The sequence below is a fragment of the Python bivittatus genome, unplaced genomic scaffold (assembly GCF_059951505.1).
Source record: "Python bivittatus isolate LINGU-HERP-01145 unplaced genomic scaffold, Pbiv_v1 ctg000120_np1212, whole genome shotgun sequence".
Lineage (NCBI taxonomy): Eukaryota > Metazoa > Chordata > Lepidosauria > Squamata > Pythonidae > Python > Python bivittatus.
Window position 1 is genome coordinate 3,940,692 of NW_028277037.1, and position 19,281 is coordinate 3,959,972.

The 19,281-nt window shown below is 35.8% G+C and overlaps 1 protein-coding gene across 2 annotated transcripts in view; it reads left to right on the top strand.

The window, feature by feature from the left end:
* UPF2 (UPF2 regulator of nonsense mediated mRNA decay) overlaps positions 1 to 19,281 on the top strand; it is a 54,799-nt gene that overhangs the window by 18,153 nt on the left and 17,365 nt on the right. Inside the window, exons 4-16 of one of the 2 annotated variants that reach the window (XM_088134858.1) lie at positions 1,467 to 1,627; positions 1,827 to 2,024; positions 3,423 to 3,572; positions 4,821 to 4,883; positions 6,828 to 6,931; positions 7,560 to 7,645; positions 9,710 to 9,818; positions 11,320 to 11,433; positions 11,780 to 11,896; positions 12,480 to 12,665; positions 13,836 to 14,039; positions 15,470 to 15,745; positions 17,254 to 17,437. In XM_088134858.1, the coding sequence (XP_087990984.1) occupies positions 1,467 to 1,627; positions 1,827 to 2,024; positions 3,423 to 3,572; positions 4,821 to 4,883; positions 6,828 to 6,931; positions 7,560 to 7,645; positions 9,710 to 9,818; positions 11,320 to 11,433; positions 11,780 to 11,896; positions 12,480 to 12,665; positions 13,836 to 14,039; positions 15,470 to 15,745; positions 17,254 to 17,437 (1,952 nt within the window). The remainder of the gene's footprint in view (positions 1 to 1,466; positions 1,628 to 1,826; positions 2,025 to 3,422; positions 3,573 to 4,820; positions 4,884 to 6,827; positions 6,932 to 7,559; positions 7,646 to 9,709; positions 9,819 to 11,319; positions 11,434 to 11,779; positions 11,897 to 12,479; positions 12,666 to 13,835; positions 14,040 to 15,469; positions 15,746 to 17,253; positions 17,438 to 19,281) is intronic. The other variant, XM_088134859.1, reaches the window with a different exon arrangement.

The window sequence follows — 19,281 nt, forward strand, 5'->3', positions numbered from 1 at the left end:
ACTGAGAGGTACAAAAGAATCAGGATGGATGTTCCCCCATCTAGGTCATAACAAAGATAATCCATAGGAATAACCTGTACTATGTTGGTTCTGTGCTCAGAGCTGAACCCTGACTGAAAAGGGTTAAGAAAGACAGCTTTCTATAGCGTGCTCTGTTGATGGCCACTGATCTTGATCTTTGTAAACTTCCCCCAAAAGAGGGAGGTTAGAGACTGGATGATAGTTATCAAATATGGATGGATTGAAGGAGAAGCATACCACAGCCTCTTTCAAGAATTGGTGTTAACCCTTCCTGCAATGAGGCATTGATTACCTCCTGGATCCAGTCTGGCACAACATCTCCAGAGCCCCTAAGGAGCCTTGAGGGGCAAGGATCAGGCCCACAAGTGGGTGGGGATAACCAAAACAGTACTTTGTCCATTTCATTAGAGTTCACAGGCCAGAAGTAGTCCCAGATAACTTGGCCAGATGTCCTGGTCACCACAATTGATTCTGCCCATGAAGAGTCAGGACTGGCAAATCTGAGCAACTTTGTTGACAAAGTGCTATGCCAACTGGTCACAGCAAGGTGGGACATCTACCTGTTGTCCCTTCCCTGAAGGGGAATTGGCCATTCAAAATGTCAATGCAAGACAAATTTAGATTATATTCTATACAATTGAAATTATGATTAATTTAACAAATTAAATATCCTCATTTACTAGGATATTTATGTGCCTTTTAAGGAAGAGATTAGTGGGTTCAGCTTACTGTATTTTTTAAAAAAATTAGTATTCAAAGTATAACGTTTGTACAATAATGTCATGTGTATAGTAACTGCCTTTATAATGTAAGTTATTTCATACATTCATTTGGTTCTAGTTTTGGAAGGTGTTTTTGTTCTTTTCAATAACTTATCAATAGGTTTGAAACAAGCTGGAGGACAAAACAAATGGGTATTGTATGCTTTTATGTTGCAATATTACAAGACTAGAAGGATACTTTTCCTCTTATCAGTGGTCTGAAGAATTCATTTCTCTATATCTGAACTAGCGTTTTACTTCTAGGAGTTATGTTTAGAGAACTATTTAGTGATTTGGGCTGCATTTACTAGTTTGCTTTTTTTCTTCTTGTGAACTGTTGTATATATTAATAATTAAATTGTATAAAGTGCTTTTACATATATATATATATATATATATATAGAGAGAGAGAGAGAGAGAGAATTAAGAATGTAAGAAATGGGAAAAGATGTCTGTTCTATAAGGAGTGAGTATGTTTTGGTGTATGTTCAGTATTTTATAACTGAATATTTATTGGTCAATATTTTTCATGCATTTTATTCTAGTTTTTTTCTTGTTAAAGGAATTAAAAATTGTAGTTCTGATAGCTTATTTACAATTAGATTTGGAATTAAATGGATTTGAAGGGAATGTTGGCAAAGTCTTTTCATCTTGCTTTTTTCCGGACTGCACATGCTCTTCTAGGCGTATTCTACATTCTAAAGGGGAATTGAGTGAAGATCGGCATAAACAATATGAAGAATTTGCTATGTCTTATCAGAAGTTATTGGCAAACTCTCAGTCTTTAGCTGATCTCCTAGATGAAAATATGCCAGATCTTCCCCAAGACAAACCAGTGCCAGAAGGTATGTAAATTCTGTAGTTTGAAAACTGACAAAGATTGCTACCTTTCTTTCAATAGTCAACCCTTGCTGACTCTTACATCCCCACTGATTTTGACCCAATTTATATCTTTAACATTGAAGTAGGAATTTGGGGGCAAGATTATAACTGAAATTTCTGCTTCATTGAATTATTTAATGCTTTTATATGTTTAAATTACAGAACATGGTCCTGGCATTGATATTTTTACTCCTGGCAAACCTGGCGAATATGATTTAGAGGGGGGAATCTGGGAAGATGAAGATGCCAGAAACTTCTATGAGAACCTTATTGATTTAAAAGCATTTGTGCCAGCTATCTTGTTCAAAGATAATGAAAAATGTTCTCAAAACAAAGATTCTGGTAGAGATGACTCTAGAGGTACAGTATTTGGCTTTATTTTTGAGATAATGTCATGGAAAGGGGGGTAGACTTTGATTCTGAGCTGTAGTTAGGGTTAGAATGGCTATGCTAGCTTAGCAGTACGTGCATGTCTTCTAGCTTTTAACAATAACATTAATTATGGCTATATTAGCATACAGTGATGAAACATAGTTACATTAATAGTGGTTCACGGTACAATAAGAGGCCGTACTTATTTTAATAGTGGCTCGCAGACAAAGAAGCAAACCATGGCTTGTTTCAATGTTCTAACAGCCTTTGTAGGTCATGGCACCTGCTTGCTACTATGGAACTTACTGTGGAAATGGGTTATGAAAAATGCTGAAGCAATTCTTGGCAAATCCTGGAATATTTTGAGCCAAAATAAAACAAACTCTTTCCTAATCTCTTTGAAGAGATGACAACAGAATACCTTACTGAAGTATTTCCTGTTCCTTTCCTACTACATCAGTAACTTTTTATGCAGTGGCTACTACTGTATTCTATTACTATAGCTAGCCCATGTTGCTTGGAGGCATCCATAAGCTTAGTGAATAGGACTTTTCCAAGCCTTCTCAGTATAGTGTTGTCCTTTTTTTCAAACTTTATTTTGAGTAGAGAGTTATAACTATATTTGTTAATTTATACCTATTTTTAGCTTCTACTAGAGTAAATGCTAGTTTTCCAAGAGGAGGTATGGAGTATTCTCAGTATACTGGACAGTGGCCATTCTGTGTAGCGATGGTCTAGGAAGCAGTAATGTTCGGTCATCACTGAATAAAATAAAGCAGTTTTTTTTTATTGCTGTGATTGACTATTAGCTAATTACATTCATAGATGAGCTGAAGTTCTCCAGCGATTCAGCCTCAAATCCAAAAGGAATTCCTCTGAATGAAAGTGAATTTTTAAAGGGGTTGAATTTCCTACCCATTGTTTCCTCTTGCTTCTGTTTCTTGGTAGGCCAGTTGAATAATATGTGGAAACAAATTGAAAATAAATAAAGATATACAAGATAATAAGACACTTTGTGAACAAGCCAGATTCCATAAGCCAGTGATAGACCATTATCTCAAACTGGTTTGTGGCATATACCGAAGCATGGATAGTTTCGAATGGATTTAAACAAACCACAATATAGCTTAATGCCATGTGTAAATATGATCATTGCCAATTTTCTATTTTTATTTTAAAATAGTACCAACTTTTTATTTTCTGACAGGAATAGGGTAAGAGTGCTTTAAACCTCTTTAAAAAATGAAAATGTCTAGGGCCAGATAAATGATTTCATTATTTCATCTATATCTCTCTGCTTTATACTTTCATCAGAAAAATACAAAAGTTCAGTATAAGCCATTTGAAGGGCAAAGTAATACATTTATTTTACTCTTTTTGAAATAGAACTAAAAGAAACTAAGGAAAATAAAGATATATCTGGCACTGAAGATCTAGAACTGGATCTAGAAAATTTGGATATTAATGATGATACCCTTGATTTAGATTGTGGGGATGAAGCAGAAGATCTCACAAAAAAGATTCTTGATGAACAAGGTAAAAATGATGTGGAAAAGCATGTTATTAATTTCTTATTAATTTGTATAAATGGAATTAAACAGTATGGACACCTTTTTAATGATATGCATAGCCGTGTGGATGTGTTACCATAATGCAGCTAATTTGGGGGAACTTTTGAACCCTGAACAATAGTAGTTTCATTTGTAAGCTGCTATTTAGTACTCCTAATATATACAGTCAGTGATGCAACAACGTAACAGTTGTACTGCATGTGGGAGTAGAAAAAATCCTCTTGGCAAGGGTTATAGTTAATAATGAAAAGGTAGCATCTCCTCTGCTGCTTTTGTGTGGGAGCAGACATCTGTTTAATGATTGTATTATAGAGCAGTGAATCATTTTTCCACTGAGAATTGTGGCCAATAATTGTTTCCAATTTCAAACAATATATTGCTAAGGAAAACAAATACCATTTGTTTGCTTTTATTGAAACAATATCATATTTTCATATTAAGATAACTGCTCAAACCCAATGGATTGAGCATTAGGTTTCTTTATGTGTATACATCACATATAATGCTTGCATGTTGAAGTATATGTGACATTCTAGGCATAGCGACCTATTCAATAATATCCTTAACATTTTTAATCAAGACAAGTGCCACCCCTTGATGAACCTATGGCAGTTGGAGGATTAGTAATTGTGGGCTCCCTTTCTAGCCTTGCTTCAGTCACATTCTTTCAAAGATGAACATGAAATACATTGTCACCTACCTCACAGGGTTGTTAGGGTGAATGAGATGGCTTGTAAAGCACTTTGTATGGTTAAAGGTGCAGTAATGTGACATGTGTCTGCATGTGAGAAAGATGAGTCATTTCTATGAACATGAGAAGTATTATCTTGTTCCCTTCTGTTTAGTGCATTTCCTTTACAATTGTAAACAAGTACTAAAGTTGAGTAAAAGGTGTAAACATTTCCCTTTTCCATTATAAGATCAATTATTGTAATTTTTTTCTCATATGAGATTCACTTTATGGACGTGCTCTATGGCCCTGTATATTTTTACCTAGTTTGTAATGGCATAGAATATATTCTTAATGCCCCAAATGGTTTAAAATATTCACTGCATACTGTTGTAATAATAAGTAAGATAATCTTGGATACAAGTTAATGTATACAAAAAGGCAAACAGGCAATTACTTATTAAATTGCTCATAATAAAGGTTTACTTCCGTGTAATGTGTTATGGGTATATTCAAATATTTTTCTATTTTTAACATGATTAGGCAAGAAACAGGGAGCAGATAGCACCGGAGCTGAAAATAGTGACGGAAAGCAAGCTGCAAGAAGTGAGTTTTGAGGTGGTACTAAGAAGAAGAAAGTGTTTTGAAGTAGATAAGCTTGTAAGGGGTAGGGACTAGATAGAAGTTCCAGGAAGAAAGGCTAATGTCAAATTACTTGTAACCAGAAAAGTTGCAGAAATGCACTCAATAGGACTTTTCTAGAAACAAAAAGATAAATTATTTAAGATGGATATTGTTTGCACTAGTTTCCTCAGCAGAGTAGATGATAGAGAAAAAAAAATTCAGGTCCTCTTGATGAGTTTCAGCTCCGTAGTGAGCTTAAACTTTTAGGTTTTCTGGTTGAGGAGAACTTTTAATTTAAGTTTTATGTACATGTATAAATGTATTTCTCTGAGCTAGTATCCAGAAGCTAGTATCATAATTAAATTAAAACACACAAATTATAACAAATTAGCCAAAATGTAGGAAAAGTGTTCTTCAGTTTCAGGAACAGTTGCTCATCCAATAAATTTCTCAGAGCTCATCAGAAAGAAATGAAAACCAGTGATACTAACTATATTTAACTTGCCTTTTAATTACAGTTGTTTAATTTGAGTTCATCCATCTTTGCAGTCATTTAAAATCCAGTGGCTTTCTCTTGAGTTATGAAAATATTTTCACAATAGTTCAGTCAATATAGGCTGTATGAATACTTTGATCTAAAACAATAGGACCACTACAGGCTGCAGAGTATCTCTGAACCCTTGAGGAATTTAGGGAGTAAAACCCTTCCCTTTCCTCAGGTCTAGGAATAAGAAATTAGGGGGTTAAAAAGAAAGGGATCATGTCCTAAAACAAAGTCAGAATTTGCAAACACACTTTCCTGTGTCAACATGCAGTTTAAATACTGAAGTGCGTGTATTGTTTTATTTCATTAGTTGGCAAATGGAAGTGTAACTTGATATGACTACATTATGTATCAATAGAATCAGTGCAAGGGGGAGAGAGTTAGATCTGTCTGAGAATATGGAATAAAGTAATACTTCCTGAAACAAGCATCTAGCCATCTCCCCTTGGTATAAATGTATGCTAGCTGGAGAATTCAATGTATTATACAGATATCTCAGTGAAAGTCAGGTCTGTGGCTAGTGTACCGAGAGTGCAAATTGCTATCTAAACAAGAGACTGAAACAAAAACATTCACTCTTCCTTAGTTATAAATACTTCTGCTGTTAGGATAACCTTAAGTTGTTGAAATATGCCAACTACATTTCAAAGTAAAAGGTTTATTAGTCGGACAAATCATATACAAAATAGCCTAAGTACATACAATTGGAGTTCAAGTAAAGAGAAAGAAATCAAGGCTAATATCCATGGTGGAGTCAGCTTTAAGGAAAATAATAATAATAATGTTCTTATTATTGTTTCATGTAGCCCTTCTAAAGTGCAAAGTGCTTTACAGTTCTTAGCTTGAATTACCTTGCAAGAACCCTGTAGGGGACTGGTGACAGGCTCCATACTAGGAGGGTATTCTCCTTGTAGAACATTAACCAACAAATGGATGAAGACACTAAACTGGAGATTTAATAAGGAATCTACAAGTCTGTTACCTTCTAGATGGAAATGGATTCCCTAAAATATTCATGTTGTATATTTGATTTCTTCTAGGAAGAAAACAGAAACAAAAATGAATCCATGGTCACTTTGTCTTCATCTATCAGTTCCTTTCTAGTCACATTTATGCGTGTGTTTTGCCTTGTGTCTGTTCTTAGGGGTCACTGCATTAATTCTCTGTTCTCTTTTACTGTACTAATTTCAAATCCATTTCTCTATTTTGTTTTCTGTACCCCCTTTTAAGGCTGCACTAGGTATTAACTACTTTTTTCCCACTGAAAAACCATGATTCACCTGCCTGTGGTGATTATGTAATTCTTGAAGAGAGATTTATAAAATGTTATATTTTAGTTGTTTATCTGCTTTTGGCTTATTTCTTTTTTAATACTTGACTAGAACAAGAAGATGAAGAAGCCAGTACTGGATCACACCTAAAACTTATAGTAGATGCTTTTCTTCAACAGCTCCCAAATTGTGTAAATAGAGATCTAATAGACAAGGTAAAATTGGCATCTAATACTTCTACTTTCCGACTCTATGTAATAAAATTTTCTTGTTGATGTATATTTGCTCTGTTGACAATAACGAAGTATAAAGATAAGGATAGAAATATATATAGTATAATAAAAATGAGATGAATATTGACTAAGTTCCACTTTTATAAATGTCCACATGCCAGTGAACTGATAATCAAATGTGTGAGTTTGTCTATGTTCACTGCCTGCATATACAACAAGTGACTGGATTTAAATTAAATACTCTTAATTATCAAGGTGTTTGAGATTCATCTATTGCATTCTGACCCCTTTGATTTCCCCCAAATGCAGGAAACTTGACAGCTTGTTAAAAGATGTCCTAACAATGATTTTAAGAGTTTTCTGATGTCTGAATGTGAAATTTAGGTGGATAAAATGGAACTAAAATTTGTTTGGATTATTAATGGCTGAACAAAATGATACTATAGGCTTGACCTCAGCCAGAAATCTCTTGTTGATGGGAAGAACCTATTATTCTCCAACATGTAACTGGAATATGATAGCAACCTGCATATTAAGAAGCAAATTTATTATTAGTTTTCTTGGTTCCTTGCTTCAAATTCAGATTTCAAGTCTAGTCTTCCTTCTATAGGCAGCGATGGATTTTTGCATGAATATGAACACGAAGGCTAACAGAAGGAAATTAGTTCGGGCTCTTTTCATAGTTCCTCGGCAGAGGTAAGCCTTGATTTAAATGTTGTATTTAAAGTTGGGTCTAATATCTGAAGAGAAGTGTGGAATGAATTTGGGATAGACAGCAAATTTTTCTCATAAACCTCTTCAGATTTTAAAAGCATTAATTTTTAAGAATGATATACAGACCGCCCTGGTCATACACGGTTTTGGATTTCCACAATTGCTAGACAAGGAATAGACTTCAGTATACATATAAATGTTGTTGTGTATCCACAGGTTTGGCCTTATTCTTTGTTTACACATATGCGCATGTCTATTGACTATGTTAATCCTCCTCCTCTTCCTCCTCCTCCTCCTCCTCCTCCTCCTCCATGGTATTAATACCCATGATTAAAAGATGGGGATTGCCACAGATAACAAGGGGTTCCTCTGTATAACTATTTGTCTCAGCAGTGTCTGCCTGAATTTGTTTGGAATTGGAAGCTAAATCAGATCAGACTAGATTAGTGCTTAGCACCACCATAGAATTCCAGGAGTGTAGGATAAATTACAAAATAAAAACATTCCTAGAAAATGGCATTGGCAAACCATTTCTGTATAGTTGCCATGCAAAATAACTGGATGTGTTCTTGAAGTCATTCTTGGTGAAATCTTTGGAATAACTCATTGGAAAATCTGGGCAGTTTGTAATGTAGCTCCTGTTCAAACATTAATCTTTTCTTGTTTTGTAGTGGTTTTGATTGTATTTTCTTATATATTAGTCCTGGGACTTGGGCTATAATAAATGACTTGGAAAAAAATATAGTTAACTCATTCTTAATACAAGATTAATTCAGAATCTCACCAAGATGCTAAGAGCCAGTGTAATGTGGTGTCTAGCTTTTAGACAGGAAAAATTCAGATTTCAGTCTGTTCTCAGCCATGGAAATATACTGGGTGACTTTGAATCACTGTTTGTTTCTCAGCCTAAGTTACTCAAAATGGTTGTTGTGGGAATAAAGTTGGAGGTGTGTTATGTATATTGCCTTGAGGTTTTTGGAGAATAATATTCAAGTAATGGTTATTTAATGAAAGTGATTAAGAATATTATGTTCTTAATCACTCCTTAATATTACAAAACACAATTGTTGCACTTTCTTGATAACTTACCAGTAATATAAATAAGTACCCTAATATTCATGTTGAAATACTGTATTAAGAACTGTGTGTGGTGTTCTGTATGCTGAAAACAGAAATGTATTATGCCATATACTTCAATTCATTGGTTTTCACTATATTGCATATGAATACAGGGATGGCAAATTGTGGCCTTCTAGTTGTTGGAGTGGAGTGCTCATTATTCAGCTTCATAGGCCATGGTGGCTAACTGACAAGAAATGGGCTGGAAAAACACCTGAAAAGCTCTATGTTCTTGCCACTATCTTAATACACTGAAAGGGCTTAGGCCTACATATATTTGAACTATCTTTCATACACTTCATGGAAATGTTATTTATTATTGAAATGGCATTGATTGCGCTTGTGGATGACCTGGATGGAGATAGTCCATCCATCCTAGCCCTCCTTGATCTCTCAGTGCCTTCCAATAGCATTGATCATGGTATCCTTTTGGGCTACCTTAGGGGATTGGAAATTGGGGGCACGATCCTTCAGTGATTTTCCTCCTGCTGTGAGGCCAGTTCCAGTTGGTGTTGGTGGGGGGAAGAGGTCCAGCTCTAGAACTCTGCTTCGTGGAGGGCCACAGGGCTCAACCCTTTCCCTGTTCACTTGGATAGATAGGTGGTAATATATGTTTCTTATTAAATTAGAATCTGACTGACTCAGAAACTGAATTTGACAAGACAGGATTCAGTAGGTTAGAAAGTAATCTTGGTTCTGTGCTATTGGAACACAAAGTTTTTTGGTGCTAGGGATTATGCCATTTTCTTCTCTTCCTACTCCTGTAGCTCCATATACTCAGAATCTGGGCCAACCTCCATGTGCAGATAAAACATCTAGTTTGGAATTTAGATTGCAAATACATTAAAATGAGATTAAAAAACAGTTGGGGATTCCTAATTGTTCTTTGAAATACTACTTTACACACGCATTGTCCTTTATTTGCAGGCTAGATTTGCTGCCTTTTTATGCAAGACTGGTTGGCACATTGCATCCCTGTATGTCTGATGTAGCAGAGGATCTCTGTTCCATGCTGAAGGGTGACTTCAGATTCCATGTATGTTTCTGTTGGTTTTGCGTAGATTGAGTTGCCCACACTTCAAAACATCTAGGATAATAGCAGTGAAACTTACAGTATAAGGCCATGCTATAGCAGAATATTTTTTATGCTTCATAAATTAAAGTACAAACTATTATTATATAACCCTGAAGTTTGACCGTGCATATATTAATGAGCAAACTTATTTCTGAACCTTTCATGTGAAAAGACTTCTTTGAAATTACTGATTTTCAAAGAGTTCCCAAACCTGGCTACCCACCATAGCGACTGCCACATGGCCCTGTTTCTTAAATTGCAGTCTTTGCGTAAATGATGAGAACAGCAATTGAAAAACTGCAGATCCTTTGGGTTTCTCATAAGCAGAACTGGCAAGCAGTTTAAATTTTTAGATACTTGCTTTTTCAGCATGTTCATTGGGCTAAGCCATAAAAGACTCAAGCAGCAATTGCTTTTTAAATTTGTAATCTTCTCAAGTATTTTCTTATATGGTACCCATAAATGAAAGACCAAAATGGGGGAAAGGGGAATCCAACTAGTATTCCAAAAGATAACGATCAATTGGCTGTGAATTCTTTTTGTTTGTTATAAGTCAGAAGCAGTACTGTATAAACAAACAACATCTGTAAACTGCTACATAAAATCAGAGTGCATTGCAATAAGCTGTCATGCCCACCATATATTTATATACTTCAAAAACATTTTGTAAAGGCTGCTTACAGCCTTTATTGTTGTAACCATCTATTTTTTTATCCAGCGGTGAGACATTTTACTGATAGTAGCAATGCTCCATCGCTAACGTTTTTTTTATCAGAGTCAGATCTGATCTCTGTCAGTAATGAATAAGCCAGGGGGCACGAGTTTGTTTTGGTTTCTGTATTGTGAGTGTCAGAGCATAACATCTTCTGTATTATTGCTGTAGACCATGTTTTGTTATGTTTCGACAGATCAAATCCAAGTGAAAATTGTACTAGCTTTCTATGAAATGTATTGGAAACAGAAAAAGTAAAAGCAATGGTTTTAATTTCTGGTTTTCAGGCATGAAGGAGTGTTGAATCTTGTAATTAAACTTTGAATGTTTTTTTTCCTAAAGACAATCTGTTAGCTTTCTTTGGGGATGCAACTATTTGCTTTGACCCCAAGGGCTATTTTGTACACTCCTGGTTTTAAACAGCAGTTCCTCTGTCAAATCACAGGGTGCTTTTAAAGGTGAGCCTCTGTGCACAGCATTTTTTGGATCCTGGCTATTCAGCCTTTAAACACTATTTATATGGTAGTGCCAGGGAACTAACTTTATCTGAGCATGAATGGAGAGACAGAAATATTTTGCTACTATAGTTCTGGTCCTCCATTGCAAAGGCAGCCCCTAGCTCAAAGCTTGTTCTACAAACAAGAATGCTCACATTTGATGCAGTTCAAATTAGGTGGATTGAACTTGTGGCTGTTTGTAACAAAATGTACATTGCCACATCTAGAAAATAAACCATAATCCTGTCTTCAGGTGAGAAAGAAGGACCAGATCAACATTGAAACGAAGAACAAGACAGTGCGATTCATTGGCGAGCTAACTAAGTTTAAAATGTTCTCCAAAAGTGACACACTGCATTGCTTAAAGGTTAGTGTTTATTTATCAGATCATGTCCCTTTTTCATGACTAACTAGAGGTTATTATCCTTCCAGATAGACTTTTAAAATGGCAAAAGAGGGTACGCATAATTAGAATTGTTTGTAATGATGCTTCATCATGTAACCATTTCTGTGTCTGTGGTTTTTTTAATATTAAGATTTAGCATTATGAGTTGGAATAGAAATATGTAAATACATGGTAGCACCATGCTTTACATGTGACCCAGAATAAGTTTTCCTGGCAACTAAAAGAAATACAGTGTGTGACGAACACCTCACAATGCATGAATGTTTTGCTCCCAAATACCTTTAAACTGTGATGCAAACTTTTGCAGATGCTTTTGTCCGACTTCTCTCATCACCACATTGAAATGGCATGTACTTTGTTAGAGACTTGCGGTAGATTCCTCTTCAGATCTCCAGACTCCCATTTGAGAACCAGTGTTCTTTTGGTAAGAATTATATTTTAAAGACATGTTTAAAAGCCTTGCTCTATGGTAAATATTCTTGGGGAGTGAAAAACTAGGCATGGTACAGATATTCCTCATGGAGTGTATAGGTACTTAGGATTTACTTAGGGAAGTTGAAGAGGGACAGCCCCACAAATGAGGTCTCTTCAGGTGCAGGTCTTTATTTGTAACACCTACTGTACTTCATATTATTGGAAGCACTTCATCATCCTGGTAAGCACAGAAACGGATTCCAGGGCTAGAATGAAATGTTACGATTGGATAGCTGGCTATAAGCTGTGTTTTGAGGGCACAAGAAGTAAGTAATCTCAGAGAGAAATTGCAGGTGTCTCACCTTCCTATATTATCAGTCCCTCTGGTTGAGTACATAAGAGTGGCGCTCTTATTGACAGTTGGCAGGGTGCAGGTTAAAGAATTAATATCTCATAGTAAATTGGTAATATGTATATATTTTTTTTTTAAGCATCTCAGTTGGTTAGAGAGGGATGGCCATGAGGCTTATCAAAACCAGTCTAATTAAAATCATTGCTTGTCTGCCCTGAATTATTTCATCTCTTGTTTTTAGGAACAAATGATGCGGAAGAAACAAGCAATGCATCTTGATGCGCGCTATGTCACAATGGTAGAAAATGCCTACTATTACTGTAACCCTCCTCCAGCAGAGAAAACTGTGAAAAAGAAACGCCCTCCTCTCCAGGAATATATTCGGAAACTCCTCTATAAAGATCTCTCCAAAGTCACTACTGAAAAGGTTCCTTGTTTTCTTCCTCTGTGGTCATTATCAATATGGAGAGAGATTAGCCCTTATTCTGGGGAGGGTGGGTGATTAGCCCTTAGGGTGGGACCACACTGACCATCTCCCACCCTCATACCTCATACTATGAAGTATGAAGGTAGGAGATTAGCCCTTATTCAGGGGGTGGGTGAAACTGGGCAGTTGGCTAAATCGATTATTTTTAATTTTTTATTTCTCACTATTTTGTAATCATTAAAGGATGTTGGTCCACTCTGAAAATGAAGATTGAAGGTGGAAACCAGATATATAAAAGTAAACAATGACTAACCTAAATGTTGAGTAGAGCTTCAAATGACAACATTGAATCAGCATTTGATTCTGAATCAAATAATATTTCTCAGATTTCTTATAGATAATTAAGTTCTCCTGCACAGTTTCTGCATTAATTTTAATATTTATATTCTCTGGAGCAATGTGCTTATTCAACAAGTAAGTTAAGGCAGCAGTTCTTAAACTGGCTCTCCAGATAAGCTTACATTCATACTAGCCTGCACCATTTGGTAAGCCTGCTTGTTTGTTACATTATTTGTCTGTGGCACCTTAAACAGCTCCTTTTGTGGATAGTCCTTACCTGCCACAAATAAGTGGCTGTTCACAAGCTTGTAATAACCACTGTTCACTGAGGGCAATCACATTTTTAAAAAATCTTACACTTCTCTTGAAAAGTTTTTGAATTAAAGTTTGAGGGTTGAATTGGCTGTCTGCGGATAGCAGGATTTGCCTATAGTCCAACAAATACCTAAAACAGTGTGGTCATTTTGGAATATTATTGAAAATGCTCAAATCTTAATTCTCTGGACCTCCATTCAGCAGATTTTGGGTACAACAGACAAAATTTTACTTCACACTTCACCCCTGGACAGTTCAGGACCACTGATGCAATTTATTTCATTTGTAGCAATTTTATATCATGATGTAAAGTGACATAAATAATGTAAAAAAAATTTCAGCTATGTGGTTGCACAGCTTATTTAATTACATTAGCTTGGATTTAATGGATGCCTCTTCCCCCCAGATGGTCCATTAAATTTAAGTTTTATTCTAACAACCAACTTAATGATTTGTATATCCAATCTTTTTTTTTTATTCTCTGAGTTAGTTAAGGTTCTTTAAAATTTTGCTTAGGTCCTGAGACAGATGCGCAAATTGCCTTGGCATGACCATGAAGTGAAAGATTATGTTATATGCTGTATGATCAACATTTGGAATGTGAAATATAATAGCATTCACTGTGTAGCCAATCTTCTAGCTGGATTGGTACTTTACCAAGAGGATGTTGGAATTCACGTTGTGGACGGTGTTCTGGAGGATATTCGACTAGGAATGGAGGTAAAGTACTTTAAAAAGTTGCTCTAACTACAGGAATAAAGCTGAAGTATATTTATGTGGGGTTTTTTTGTAGTACTGTGTTCTCATAATAAATGATATATATAAGTGCTTTTCAAAAGGAGAGATTTAAACTAGTTCTAAATAACTTCATTCTTGGTGTGAAGTAGCATCTCGGCCACATTCTCTTGTAGTGCTAAAACATAATTTTCTGCTATGTGAATAAACAGAAAATCAGAAAAGCCTTGATCTTGCATCCTCCCTGGTGGCTCCTATGTGATAAGGAAAAAAAAAGTTTTATCCCACCTGTTATGGTTTCACTTAGCAGTGTCCTCATTTGGAACTCATGCCAGTTCAATTACAGTTTCGGACAAACTGTAGCTTTCTATTTGTCTTGTTTACCAGTTGACTAGAGTTCTTTTTTAAACCACTGTTTTTGGTTGGTACATACATTTGGGGTCTGTTCAAGTGAAGCTGAATAGAAGTTCATTTTTCCAAACAGAGGAGATTGAGAGCAGTATGTTTGCAGATTAGGGCAGGCACATTATAGTTGTGTACATATTGCTAAAATGTGGGTTTAACATGTGAGTGTTAAATTCTTTTCCACTGAAATACTTCTCCACTGAAAAATAGCCTTTTCTTGGGCAACAAATTGTCATGGCTGTACTATGTTAGTGTTTTCTCTAACATAATTTACTAGTTAAGACTTCCAGCTTTATGTCCAGGATTCAGTTAGTTGACATGTGAGATACTGAGTTTAGATTTCTAGTTTCAGGTTGACTGATAGAGATACACGTTAGCTGCTTGAGTGCTGGAGAATCTTCCTTATAAGGACTTTTGCAAGAGCCAGTTTGATGTAGTGGTTAAGGCATCAGGCTAGAAACTGGGAAACCATGAGTTCTAGATCTGCCTTAGGTACAAAACCAGTTGGGTGACCTTGGGCCAGTCACTCCCTCTCAGCCCTAGGAAGAAGGCAAGGGCTAACCGCTTCTGAAATCTTGCCAAGAAAACTGCAGGAAGTTGTCCAAGCTGTTGTAAGGAGTCCACACTGACTCTAAGGCACACACACAAAAAAGGACTTTTGCATACTAAACTTCAGTATGCCTTGTCAGGCTGGTTTGTCATGAAAATCTGTAATATACACCCGTCTACCCCACCCTCAGGCTCTGCAAATCTTTTGGGACAACAGCTCCAAGTATTTCAAGCCAGGATTCACATCTTATTCCCTATTTTCTATTACGATTTGTTGCTTACAAAGCACTGCATTTTTCATGATATAGAGATTTAAAGAGAAGGCAGTTCTAGTCTACTGAAGAAAAGATTGTAAGTCTTTATCTAAGCAGTATTGATTTTTGTCTTTATTATTTTTTAAACTCACCCAGTAACAGAAAAAGAGAATGTTAACCTTGCAGTTGCTTTTTGTTCATCTGAAGGTTAATCAGCCAAAATTTAATCAACGGAGGATCAGCAGTGCTAAGTTCCTCGGTGAGCTGTACAATTACAGAATGGTAGAGTCAGCAGTAATATTTCGAACTCTGTACTCCTTTACGTCATTTGGTGTGAACTCTGATGGCACAGCAAGTCTCCTTGATCCTCCAGAGCACCTTTTTCGAATTAGATTAGTTTGCACCATCCTTGACACCTGTGGACAGTATTTTGACAGGGGATCTAGCAAGCGGAAACTGGACTGCTTCTTGGCCTATTTTCAGGTAGGATAAGTTTAACCTTGCGATCAACTTTGTCTTTACAAGTTATACATTGTTCTACGTACCATGCTGAATAAAATCGACAAGAATGACCTAGATAGAATTGCACAGTTGAATCAGTTAGTCAGAATGAAGAGAGAGGAAGGGAGGGAGAAAGAAAATGGAATACGCCAAGGAAATAAGAGAGCATTCAGTAAAATAGACAGTCTTTTGGTTTCGTTCCAACCCTTATAAGATTTCCTATTGACTTGGTATCAGCAGAAAGAGTATCTTAGATGTAGGGAGTGATAAGGAAAATAAATTGGTAAAGGACCTAGAAACCACAGTTTAATGAAGAGATGAAAGAAGTAAGAGAATTGGAACACTGAATATTTGAGGAAAGAATAGTATAATTGTTTCAATAATGGTGAAAGCGGGCTATCATCTTCTCTTTCTTCTTCACTTTTGCATTTCCAGGGATGCAAATCAAGAAAGTAAGGTTGTATGTTGAGAGAAACCCGCAAGGGTATAGTAGAAGTCAAATATATAAAGAAAATCTAATGTCACATGCCATTTACGTTACAATGGTTTAACAACACAAATGTAGTTTGTAATAACCAGGTTTTGATTGCTTTCCTAACATCCCAGTAATGTTGGGGCAAAACAAATCTCGGGGGTGGGAAGAATCCTGTTCAAAACATGGGGGCAGCTATTGAGGAGGCCTGCTCCTAGAATCCTGTAGATAACATTCTGGAGGGAGCCTGCTATTCCCAATGGAATTGGATACAAACAATTGGAAGCAGGTGGATGTATACACCTCTATAAAATCCAAAAACCTGAACTTTGATGATTATACTCTTCTCAGGAAACAGGCTGGTTAAAATAAGATGAATATTTTCCAAGGCAATAAGATGCTAGATGTCATGCCCCACCTAAACAGTTTGAATGTTTGTCCAGATCTTTTTAATTTAAAACATTAAATGGGAAACTGGCATATGGAAGAGTACCTGTGTGCTATTAAAAAAGAAGAAAAAGATAAGGCTGCCAGGGAACCTCGTTGGCAATCTGTGTTCTGATAAATATAAGTTTTGGGATGAGCAGTGCCCACCATGGCAAACGTTTTGTGAATGGGAAATCTCTCCTCCATGGCAGGCACATTGTGAGCGTGCCCATGACACGCTGTTAGGATTCAAAAAGGTCAGGAGTATCATACAGACAAGGGGAATGTGTGAATGGGAAGAACTATGCCACTGTTTTAATTCTATTAATTAATATTTATTCATAAATATATAAATTTGTGACATGTTGCTTTTTGCTTATTCAGAAAAGGGAAGTGGAAAGTATTTTGCATAGTTCTTGTTCTTAATAAATGGCCACTTACTTACAGAATAAGTTTGATGTGATCAGTTGTTTTATATCAGGTTATAACAAGATTTTTTAAAAATTAACTAACTTGCTGAAATGAGCTCCTAAGTGATTGGACTAAGTAGAGAAGCTGTGTATTTACTATGTAGTGATCTTTGTTTTTTCAGAGGTATGTTTGGTGGAAGAAAAGTCTGGACGTTTGGACAAAAGATCACCTGTTCCCTATAGACATTGACTATATGATCAGTGATACATTAGAACTGCTGAGACCAAAAATAAAACTCTGCAATTCTCTGGAAGAATCTGTTAGGCAGGTACAAGAACTGGAAAGGGAATTCTTAATCAAACTAGGTAAGACTGCTACATCAAGCACAAAAGGAGCTTGAAATTCCCGCTTTGGTATTTTACATTTTTATAGCACTGTTTATAATTTTAAGATGCCTCTGGGTAAGTGGGTTTGAATTTTCCTATGTTTCCTTGGGGAAAAAGTGCTTAATAGCTGATGCTATAAGCAGCTATGAAGCTATATGGATCTTTCAGTGTACCAATTTGATAAATAATGACCCCCAATCCAATTTCCTGTTCTGGGCCAGCTTCTTCATCAAGAAGATGTATATTCCACTATGGGATTGTGAAGAAGGCCAGAACTAAAAGTTGAGACTGAAAGAAACATGTTAGGGAATATTTGTTTACTTTGAATAAGCTTGAATCTCCAGAACCAGAGAAACTGAGCAAACCTTTATGTAGTTCCTTTGAGAAATCCTGAAGAACTAATGAAGTGACTGGAGGAGAGCAAACAATGTCCTTATTTTCCAAAAGGAGGAGACCATTCATCTTGGCATAACACTTGGGAAGATTCTAGATTACATTAGAAAGCAATTAATCCATTAGCATGCTGAAAATGATGTGGTAGTCACCAGAAATCAGATTGGATTCATCTAGAACCAACTTTGATATCTTGGTTTTACCTTATTTTTTTCATTGAGGAACTACCTTAATAGATTGTGGGAATACTGTTGGTGCAATGAATCAAGAAAGTTGAGGAGATTATGATAATATGTGATACTGAAAGGGTATCACATATAACATCAATATTTCTCTCTGTTTTTCCTTAATGCAGGATGCAAAATGGTGGATTTAAGTTACTGGAAGGCAAATTCTGGTTGTAGGAAAACAATTCCTAGTAATTCATTTCCTTTGTTGTTGTTGTTGCCTATTCATTTGCCCTCTCCAAACACACACACAGATTACGTAGGAGGTGATGGATTCTTAATATGGTTAAGAGGAAGCTAGATGATCATTTGTCATGGATGCTCTAATTGGATTTATGCACTGAACATGCAACTTGGATTTTATAGTTTCCAAGTTTTATTTTGGGATGGGGGGGGCAAAGCCTATTCCAAAGGAAAAATTTATTGGATACCTGTTAGCTATAGTAAAGTAGCAAAGAGGTTTTTTTCTTTAATGTTATCTGTAAAAAAAAAAAAAAAGTGGCATTTATCTGAGTTTAGACTCTCTAGCGATTCACTTTTAAGGTTGTCATTTTGTAAACTTTGGGTTTTGACTGGCATGATTTCATTGTTTGAATAGTCCAACAAGTGAAATCCAACTGCCTTTCCTCTCTAGAACATGTCTTCTCAGTTTGGTCCCCTAAAATTATCATATAACCTTCGTACATTGCTAAGTTGTTATGAATGAGCAGATGTTCCATCTTGCTATCATTCTATGGATTTTCTCTCACTGAATTCCATTCTTTTGTTTAATTAATGTACATTTAATCTATAGTTGTAAATGCATCTTTGCTTACAGCAATATTGAATAATGTGATGTTGTTGATGATCAGCTCCAATCAACACCTAGTCACTATAGCCTGTATTGAAGGCTAACGGGAGCTCAATTCAACAATATCTTGAGATCCTCAGGTTTTTCATCCCATCTTATTTTTTTTATAATAAATTTATTAAATTTTAAAAGAAACATGTAAAAATTTACAAGAATATTGAAAAAGAAAAAAAGAAAAAAGAAAAAAATTAGAAAAAGAATAAAGATCTAAAGTGCAGAAAGCAAGAAAAAGAAAAGAATTGACTTCCAACCATCCTTGCAACAGATATAAGTAAAAATATACATGAAATTCTTGCTCTAAAGTTACTGGTTTTTCATCCCATCTTATAGGCTTTAGGTACTTTTTTAAAAAA